Raw genomic sequence first — 10,957 nt, forward strand, 5'->3', positions numbered from 1 at the left:
AGTTTTTCGCAACTGTTGCCAGTTGCCACTGGGTCCCTTGCTCTCTCTCCTCTCTCTCTCCTCTCTCTCTCTCCTTGGCTTGATTTTCTTTTGGCGGATTTCAGATTTCCAAAACGCAACGAAAAAACGCAGCAGTGTGCAACCAGCTTTATGGTGGTTTTGTACTCTAGCACAGTGTGTGTGTGTGCGTGTGCGTGAGAAGAAGAGAGACAGTGAAAGAATATGTGTCTCGGGAGATGTGGGCGATCGCTTTGCTTGTGCGTCAGAAATGTACCCTTCAAGTGTGGACATTTTGACACATGCTGTCATGCACACCTGTTTGCTATCATAATGTATGCAGCAGAAACCGCAGCTCGTTGACTGTGTGTGAGAGAGAGAATGTCCAGCTCCTGTACATCCCTGCGGGGCTTACAGTACCTGTCTAGTAATGATCAAGTTAATTCCCCTGAGAAACCCACTCCCCCACCTGTGTGTTTGTGTGTGTCGTCTCAGGCTCTCCTAAATTAGTTCCACATTTAACTGTGAAAGTGTATCTTCTACTTGACTGCGTGCGTGTGTTCGTTCTGGACCCGGAGAACCATGGCGGGTTTGTTCTGTTTGAGGAAGAAGAATTGGCATTGTCTGAAAAGAATGTGGAGGAGGAAGAATAGAGACGACGAGCTGGGAGTTTTCAGAGTTTGTAGAGCGATAAAGAATGGCTGCTTTGGTCAAGGGAACCCATGTTCTCCACATAGTTCTCTTGTAAGGATTCAGTAGTTCTCAAAAGACATTCACCTTCCTGCTGAGATTAATTCACCCTGCTCAGAATCTGGTACCACACAGCGAAATCCTCTGTGTTCATTTTTTGGTATTCATTCGTAACTCAGAGAATGTACAAATAAAATGGACAGGGCCGTAACTAAAGGATTTTATTGTGTTCTTTGATTCGAAAATGAACCATTCAAGAGGATAACACAGTAGTAGGCCAGGAGCAAATTAAATTACCCCTGGAAGATTTGTCAGATTTCCTGGCTAGTGTAGGTGCGCTCACTTGTGAAAATGTTGTTTTGCCATGAAACTATTTATTACCATATGAACGCTTAATCATTTAAGGCTTAAATGTAGGGATGGGACGATACGCGATATTATCGTTTATCGTGATAAAACACACTCGCGATAATCGTATCGTGGAGATTTAATTTATCGTGATATCGTCCTCCTTCATGCACTGGGCTCAATTCACCTTTTATTTGCCGAGCTGCATATCCACTACCACTTAAACCCTCTAGAATTGGTAAAAGGTACTTATAATATACGTACAGGTACTTGATAGAGTCTTTTTTTCAGTCTCTATCAAATGTCTATCTATCTGTCGCGACACATTGTGAGCTTGTAGATCGGCAATTTTTTGGCAAATGTTCCGCCCAAGGATATAATGGATTTTGAGTATCGCGATAATATCGTAATCACGATTTATTTCGTAACAATAATCGCGATATGACATTTTCATATCGTCCCATCCCTACTTAAATGATGTGTTTACACTTTATAGCCATGCTGTTAATTCTAGAACCCCCTCTCTCTCTGTGTGTCTGTCTGTCTGTCTGAGAGAGAAGGAAAGAGAGACAGACAGACAGCCCCTCTTTCCCCCTCTCTCTCTTTCTTTCTCTCTCGTCTCTGTCTCTCTCTCTCTCTCTCTCCTTCTCTCTCTGTCTGTCTCTTTGTCGCTGGATTGCTTCCAGTCCACATCCTTATCTGTGATTCTGAACGCAGCTCTTAACTCCCTGAGTGCCAAAAACACACTTTACACACTTTTTAATAAGGGTTCCTGGTGCCAAAAACACACTTAACACACTTTTTTAATATGGTTTTAAAACAACTCAAACTAAAAATGTTCACTTATATCCACGAGTTTCCAACGCCCCATAGTGCATTGCGCAGACGTCTGTACCGAGCTTCCGGCGCCGATTTACAAGCTCACAACGGGTTGCATCTGCAACGCGACGTGAGCTTGTATGTCTGCTGTTAAACCCGGAAGTTTGGTCCCGATAGTCTCCAGTAAACTCCCGCGGAAACTTGTGGATAGGTGTATACAGGAAATGAGCGCAAACTATCAATTTTGCGCGTATTTCAAATATGACATATTTCCTCTGTTATTGTTTTACACCAGATTATATTATAAATTATTTTGGCCTATATCTCCATAACCGTTTTTCGTGTTTAATGCATCGTGTTTACAGCCCGGCCGTGCACGTGCGTGCATGTTAGCCGTTTAGCCGAAATTAAACAAAATAGCTGGCAACAAGGGCCATTAAATAATGTAAAGTCTGGCATTTGGTGGGCTTTTAAAGAGACATGATGGAACATGTATGTTCTCTGCTATACAGTAGTAGTTCTATCAGATTTTAATGTTAGGACCTCTAATGATGACATTTGACGTATAACCCTTCAATTACAAACATCAATGATGCATTAGTGACTGCTAAATCACCAAGTAATATACATTTATATATAGATTTAATAATATAGATTTATAACCTGTTATTATATAACTGGTAATTACAGAATATAATACAAGCCAAAATAGGTACTCTTACCAGTAAATGTATTTAAATGAACAGTTATATGAGTGTCGGATAACAGTGAGTTATTTTAGAACAATAACTCGTTATTACACCTGTTTTACTGATATATTAGCTTGTCATTTCTCTGTTTTCACTGGCCTTCAATTTACAGTGTTACTTTTAACCACTTTCCACTTGGTATTTTGGGCCTGTCGTTATAGGCATACAATAGGCTTGCTTTAAGGTCCTTACACAAAGTACAATTTCTCGATCATTTAAATCTCCACAATGTGATTATTGTGAGTGTTTTTTTATCACGATAAACCTCCCTAAGCACAGCCAGTTCTTCTATTCTTTCTTAGGAGCCTCAGTCAGTGAGCCACAGCTGCGGTTGTTGTGTTGTGTTGGGTCTGGACAGGGGGGGGAAAGTGGGACTGAGTTACTTGGGTTCCAAGGTGGAGGGGCCTTAATTATTTTATACTTTAGCTATTGAAAATAGCGGATATACAAGCTCACAGCGCAGCTTGTAGATATGCTGTTTTTGAAAAGTCGTGAAAAATGTGTGGAAATCTTTGAATATATGTATTTTTAAGCGAACATTTGTTATTCAATTTTGGTTCTGGGGGGTCCCTGGAACTAAATGTTTTGAGATGGGGGGGTCCGTGGCTAAATACATATAATTTGGGGGGTCCTTCACATGAAAAAGTTTGAGCACCACTGACATAGTTTAAAAAAAAAAAAAAAAACTTAGAAGGATTTGAAATATCCAAAGACAAGTTTTCATGATTTTTCAAAAATAGCAGATCTAAAAGCTCATTTTTCAATAGTTAAGGACAAAAAAAAAGCGTAATGTGTTCATGCAGCCAGGCAACACGGCGGACGCCAAGCTCTCTCTCTCCTCTTTCCTATAAATATGTCAGAATCCGAAGCGGCTCCGTCTGCCACCGACCCAGCAGAACACCGAGCGGCCGGTTCCAGTCAACGTGGTGGTTCGTTCGGTCGCTCTTGACAACAGAGATATTATGATCTGATGTTTGGTGAAGAGAAGCCATTTCCTGTCAGAAGCTGTTAGCGTTAGTGACGATGTAAGACGTCAAAGCGGAGACTGTACTGGGAGCACACCAGGGACGTGCTGGCCATTGGGAAAAGCGGGACAACTCCCGAACGGCCGGTTCATTCCTGGCCGGTCCAGGCCGGCCATTAGGAAAAAAAATAAAATAAAATGTCTGCCATTGTTTCATTTTGGGGGCTGGGCGGCCAACAAAGTAAATCGTCACTGTCGGGCAGAAACCTCGTATCTCCAAGTTTCAAATTTGTCGATTTTTTCGCAAAGCAAAGCCCTGCTTCATCATACAAGACCGTTGCACAAAAGTATTGAAAACAGCAGATCTACAAGCACACAACGCCTCGCGGTGCGAGGCGTTGTGTGCTTGTAGATCGGCTGTTTTCACTAGTTTAAATCATTTTTAAAATGATAAATACAAAACAGTGAGGGCCTCTCCAACCCTTTTTTTTGCCCGGGCTGAATCAGGGGCCCAGCACGTCCCTGGAGCACACACAGACAGACAGACAGACGGACTGTCATGCAGAGAGACAGGCAGGAAGGCAGTACTGACAGGCTCCAAGTCCCTGCCGTGATGGACACAGACAAACAGAAAGACAGACAGGCAGTAGACACCTAAATATTAATATATTATTGAGACAGACAGCAAGACAGATAGATATAAACACTAAAAGTCAGTGATTTTTCCTTTCATATTAGCGTTTCTAATTGCAATGCGAGGGTGCGGACTAGCCGACGTCCACTCTGGACTCCTGGATCGCCACCCTCCACTCCTTCCTATCCAACATGAGCTCCGCTGTCACCCCGCAGTGTGGCACAAAAAATGTTTGTCGACTGCATTTTTTTCACTGACGAAAACGAAATAAAAACTAAGCTGTGATGACTAAAACTAAGACTAAATATATTGACAATTTCGTCAACAAAATAAAAACTAGACTAAAACGTTAGGGAGGGACTAGTGGAGAAGAGAGTCATTTTATGTTTGGTTGCTCTCAGGTGTTGCGTGCTGAAAATAGCAGATCTACAAGCTCACAACGCGTCACAGAGCTTGCTATTTTCAGCACGCAACCAAGTGTAAAACCAATCGTTACGATGCCATCAAGGCCTGCCAAAATGCATTTCAGTTGACTAAATCAACCGTAGATTTAGTCGCCTAAAATCTTATGATATTTAGTCAACTAAGATTAGAGTAAAACTAAAACTAAATCAAAATTTGCTGTCAAAAACAACACTGCGCTACTGTACAGCTTCAATGATATCCTGGACAATATATTGTATGTTTCCAGTGTTGTGGCAACGGGTTTGCGGGAGGCGATTTCCTGTTCCAGAAGGACAATCCCCCTGTGCCCACCGCTCTTCCAGAGCCGAGGAAGAACTCGACAGGCCTGCACAGGGCCTGGCGGACCATAAACCCATCGAACACCCTGGGAGTTATTCGGAATTAAAACCCATTCAGAACGAGTACACAGTATTGTGTATCGTTATTTTATGCTTTAACTATTGAAAAATAGCAGATATACAAGCTCACAGCGCGGCACCGAGTGCCGCGCTGCGAGCTTGTAGATCTGCTATTTTTGAAAAATCGTGAAAATTAGAATTTTTACCCGATTCTGTAAGTGTCTTTTGAATCCCTCTAAGGTTTTTTGAAAAACCGATGTTTCTATGTCAGCAATCTGGCCAGCCATCGTCAAAGAAAATGTCCTTTTCACTTAACTGGAGCTCAGTTAGTCTGTTCTTGAGAGACTGCTATGTCAGTGGTTCTCAAACTTTTTCATGTGAAGGACCCCCAAAATGATATGTATTTGGCCACGGACCTCCATCTCAAACTATTTAGTTCCGGGGACCCCCCAGAAGCAAAATTTGAGTTACAAACGTTCGCTTTGAAAATACATTATATTCAAAGATTTGCACACATTTTCATGACTTTTTCAAAAATAGCAGATCTACAAGCTCGCAGCGCGGCACTCGGTGCCACGCTGTGAGCTTGTATATCTGCTATTTTTCACTGGTTAAAGCATTCAATAATTCTACCTAGGCCTAAATGGGTTAAGCCAAACGCGAACCAGGCCTAATCGACCAACATGAAGTGTCCGACCTCCCTTACTGGAAGCAAAGTGCAGCAGCAATGTTCCAGGCTAGTGAAAAGCCATTCCAGAGTAATGGAGAAACAGACGACTGTCTGGTGTGTGACTATCTGTCTGTCTCTAGTAGCAAAGATGGGACAAATTCCATATCTATGCCTTTGAATTGCGTCCATGTTGTCATAGCTGTACAGTAGCATTCAAATTTCCATTCACTGGAACAAAAACAAACTAATTTTCTTTTTTATTGGAGAAGAAGAATTGTAGCATTCTGGACAGTTCTCACAGATTATTTAAAACAAATTACAAGACATAAAATAAAGCGCCATATCACGATAAAAAGTAATACATACATTAACGCATTAAACAATGTAATAAAAAACAGCAAAAACGGACAGATAAAAACACTTAACTTTAACCCCACAGTTTAATATAAAACATTTTTGGTGTGCTACTGTATAATCCTTAACAGTTTAATATAAAATGTTTTTGGTTAATGCTTAACAGTTGAGTATAATAAAGCCTTTTTATTTGTAGTAGAACCCTGCACAGTCAATTACAGAACCTTTTTATGTCTACGAGAAACTTTTAACAGTTCCAAGGAACTGTTCACCCAAAACATTCTATAGTGACACATAGAACCGTTTTAGGTGCACTAGAATCCTAAACAGTTCCTTACGGAACCCTTCGATGTCTACAAAATTCCCGTAAAATTACCATAAAACTGGAGTTCCAGACCCCCCCTCTATTTTAAATGAAAAGAGAGATGAACTGCGGTTTTGTACAGTCAGTGGAATGGAACTTCATAAAGCCTCTTTGTTTTACCTGCTGGGTTTCGTAGAATCGGATCAGAGTCGAATAAAAGTTTTATTAGCTCCCGTCAAAACTCCGGCGTGCCAGCAATCAAGATTTTTGACACGAGACCTGTTTTATTTTCTGTCATCTGCCGTCTGTCTGGCTCTGGTTAGAGGTTCGGGTCTGGAGAGCCCGCCACGGTATAAGTCAACCAATGAGGTCATGATGTCTCCAGAGCACTGGTGTTCTTGTTTAACCCCCAAAGACCGGGAACGCGCGCGAGTCGCGTTAGATTTGAACCACTTTAACCATTATTTTATGCTTTAACTGTTGAAAAATAGCAGATATACAAGCTCACAGCGCGGCACCGAGTGCCGCGCTGCGAGCTTGTAGATCTGCTATTTTTTTTAAATCGTGAAAATGTGTGCAAGTCATTGAATATCTTGTATGACCCGATCTTTGACCCGACTTCTAAATCCTTCCTCTAAATCAGCTGTTCTCAAACTTTTTCATGTCAAGGACCCTCAAAATTACAGGTATTTGGCCGCGGACCCCCATCTCGAAATATGTTGTTCCAGGGACCACCCAGAAGCAAATATTTGAGTTACAAATGTTCGCTTTAAAAAAAGATATATTCAAAGACTTGCAAAAAGATCTATATCTGCTATTTCTCCACATCTATATCTGCTATTTTTCAATAGTTAAAGCACTCAATAATTCTAGGCCTAAATAGCTTAATGCATTGAACAGATCATCCCTGGTTCTAATAATAATACTAATAATATTAATGTAGTCTGTAGTTCCAGTAGCCGGTAAGACAGTGACAAATCACTCTGGTTTGTAAGAGCATGTCTTTACAGTGAGCTACTGCAGTATCGGGATGGTTTTCGTGCTGACCGCACAATTTGATTGTTTGGCTGCGTGTGTGTGTCAGTTTCACAATGATTACGTAATTGTCTAATCCCAATTATTTGACATAATCACAATTGTTTTGTCATAATCATTTCCATGTTGAAAATATCTTTTCAAACATTTTCAAAGTTACTAGATCTTCTTTTATTATAAGTTTTAAGTTGTCAAATATGTCAGTCATGTTTTTGTATATTTAGTTTATGTGTCATACCTGCCATGTAGTCGGGGGCCTTAGGTTTTTTTTTTTTTGATAATCAGTCTAAAAGTGACACATTTTGCACAGATGTAGCCCAGGGCATGCTCTAATGATTTAGCTAGGGCGCCCGAGTCGGCGACCTTCGGGGTCACCACAACGTCCAAATCAAGTTGGGCTCCCATCAACACTATACTACAGGAAGAAAATACCCAGAAATAAATCTGCTTTAATTAGGTTGTGAGGGGTCTAACTAGGGGTTTGTCATGATTCTGAATCCATTGCAAGCATTTGCTTTGCACCAATCTGGCTAGCCATCGTCAAATAAAAGGGAAAAACAGCGCCCACTCTGTTTTGTTCCTTATCAGAGAGTCTGTTCTGTGAAAAGTGATGACTCATCACTAAACCATCATTTTGTGGGGCTGTTTTTAGCCCAAGGAAACTTTTTTGTGCAAAACAAATGCTTGCAATGGATTCAGAATCATGACAAACCCCTAGTTAGACCCCTCACATCCTACTTGAAGCAGATTTTTTTTCTGGGTACTTTCTTCATGTATTATAGTGTCGACGGGAGGCCAACTTGATTTGGCCGTTGTGGCGACCCCGAAGGTCACCGACTCGGGTGCCCTAGCTAAATCATTAGAGCATGCCCTGGACTACATCTGTGCAAAATCTGGCGCTTTTAGACTGATTAGCACGAAATTACCATTTTTATCTCCCCAAGGCCCCCGAACTTCAAAGCCTACTACAGGCCAAACAGAAATGTAATTGCCAATGACAAAAAAAAAAACACAATTAAATCGTCAATCGCAATTATTTGAGTGACAATTAATCGTCATGTGACATGTCATAATCGTTGCAGGACTTCCACCTGAACAGGGTGACCATGGAGGAGGGGGCGGGGTCGGAGGCGTCGCCCTCGGGAGCCAGACCCAAGAAGAAGAACAGGAAGACCTTTGACCTGACGGCGTCCGACAAGTTCTGGCAGAACCACAAAGGAAGGTGTGGAGCGATGGGGCTTTCAACCGTTTTAATGTCAAGGTCCACTGTTTATTCGGTATTTGAGCCACAGACCACCATTTGATGAGATTCAGCCTCTCGGACCCAAGACTATTTTGCTATCGTTGGATAGGATTTTGTCCACATATGCTGTGTTGATGTGGTGCCATAGGAGAGATACTGTAACAGCTCAATCAAAAATAACAATTCTTCTACATTCTGTAATTTTGTAGGATCATTTAGCTGGGGACCACCTGGAACACTGGTGGTCCCTGGAACACTAGTTGAGAACCACTGATTTAGTGTAATTGGCATAATCAGTTTCATATTGAAAAGTGTGTGTGTGTGTGTGTGTGTGTGTGTGTGTGTGTGTGTGTGTGTGTGTGTGTGTGTGTGTGTGTACGCGCGCGCGCTGTCAGTCCATTTCCAGAGGTAGCGGAGTCTGTCCAGACGGAGTTGGACTCGTACAGAGCACAGGAGGATGACGTCAAAAGACTTAAGAGCATCATGGTGAGACATGCTATTCGAGGAATCGATTCCCGATGAAGCCGGTCGATTTGACATATGGCCCAATTGCGTGCCACCAAAACTGTGGGAAGAGTAGTGTGGCAAAATAAAGTTTATCTAGGAGGGGAAAGGAAGAAATGTTACAACAGTAATACAGCCTGGCTATCTGACTCTTCCACTGTTTGTCCTGACTGTCTGTCTGTGCAGGGTTTGGAGGGTGAAGATGATGGAGCCATCAGCGCTCTGTCGGACAACACAGCTAAGCTCACCTCTGCCATGAGGTACACACACACACACACACACACACACACACACACACACACACGCATGTACACACAGCTGTTCTGTGCCATGAATCCATCGTCACACGCCTAGACTCAACTCTCTCCTCTTCTCCACAGTTCTCTCCCTGAACTCCTTGAGAAGAAGCGGTTAATTGACCTTCATACTAATGTAGCCACAGCAGTTCTGGACCACATCAAGGTAAGGGCATCACATTCATAAGTGATTAACAATGTGTGTACTGCTCATTAACCACTTAAAGGAGTAGTTCACCCCCAAAATGACTTTTTTTCCCCCTATTGATTACTCACACCATGGAGACTTGAGTTCATTTGATTACAATAAATGTACCCCCTTTGTTTCCGGATGGGGACCCAAATGCAAAATAAATCGCTTTTACACTATTTATTGTAGGGATGTTCCTAGCAACTAATTTCACCGACGTGTACACGACAATTTTGAAAATGAATATTCGACTATTCGAAAATTAATTGTTTTTTTTTTTTTGTAATTTCACACAGAAAATAGCCAAAACTGAGCTCTTCGATCTATTAGGGCAAACCTCGTTTGAAAAAAGTATCAAGAGTATATAAAAGCCTTTTAAAATGTTATATATTGAAATCTTGCTCAAATTAATCAATTACGTCATTGCGCGAATCTGGGTCAGATCAATAATTAGCGCATCAGTCTCAGCTTGGTCGCTACAACAGCTGATGTCTGTCTGACTGGAGTCGCTATACTAACTGAGCAACAGCTCTGTTCTCTTCAAAGTTAGCTACATAATGGTATTCCATTCTCAGCCAATGTATGATTAAGCATTCTCCTTGGCTTTTTCTCACCCCAAAATATGGATTAATTCATGGACCGGATCACAGATGCAGCGTGCAGGCTATCCTACTCGAGGTAACGAGTGATTCACATCCAGTATCTTTAAGATACACGTCGCTTAATTGCCATTAATTTACTCGCGCAGCGGACAGCCTGCTTGGTGTGTGGCTGCGTGCAGTGCCATGCACACTCACTGCAGGTCAGCGCGACCACTGACCACAGCGCGCAACAGTCAGACTGTGACACAGACAGTCATGCTCCGCAAATCAACCAAGGGAATGCTTAATTTGCTTGTTAAAAAGTAAATTTAATTAAGACAAGACAGTAATATGGGCGCAGAATTTAAATGTTTAATAAAGTTAATATCTCAATAATTAAAAATATATTTAATAGAATAATCGAATTGTATTTTCAAAACGAATAGTGGTTTACAAACCGTTTAGTCGGATAACCGAATACACGTGCACATCCCTAATTTATTGTGGTCAAAAGTGTTTTTATTTTTCATGAATGTAGTACTAGTTGTCATTACGAACCCATCCATGTCATTGTTGTGCCACACAAGCCATCACACTCTGCTAAACAGATGTTATGCTTTTATGTGTTTTGCCAAGTCCCGGGAAAGATTCCCTGTGATTGGCCAGTACAGTCACTTTGATTGGCACTTGTGCCGAATGCTCAGCCCAAAACATTATTTATGATATTGTGGTGGCTTGTGTGGGACAACCAAGGCATGTATGTGTTTGTAATGACA

General features: G+C 41.6%; 1 protein-coding gene across 1 annotated transcript in view; it reads left to right on the forward strand.

Annotated features, from left to right (window-relative positions):
- Window positions 1–10,957, forward strand: part of scfd1 (sec1 family domain containing 1) — a 72,044-nt gene that overhangs the window by 30,261 nt on the left and 30,826 nt on the right. The window contains exons 11-14 of the mRNA XM_080750749.1: window positions 8,450–8,589; window positions 9,006–9,096; window positions 9,301–9,374; window positions 9,495–9,576. Coding sequence (XP_080606875.1) covers window positions 8,450–8,589; window positions 9,006–9,096; window positions 9,301–9,374; window positions 9,495–9,576 — 387 coding nt within the window. The remainder of the gene's footprint in view (window positions 1–8,449; window positions 8,590–9,005; window positions 9,097–9,300; window positions 9,375–9,494; window positions 9,577–10,957) is intronic.

The sequence above is a fragment of the Nannobrachium achirus genome (genome assembly GCF_963921795.1).
Source record: "Nannobrachium achirus genome assembly, chromosome: 20".
NCBI lineage: Eukaryota > Metazoa > Chordata > Actinopteri > Myctophiformes > Myctophidae > Nannobrachium > Nannobrachium achirus.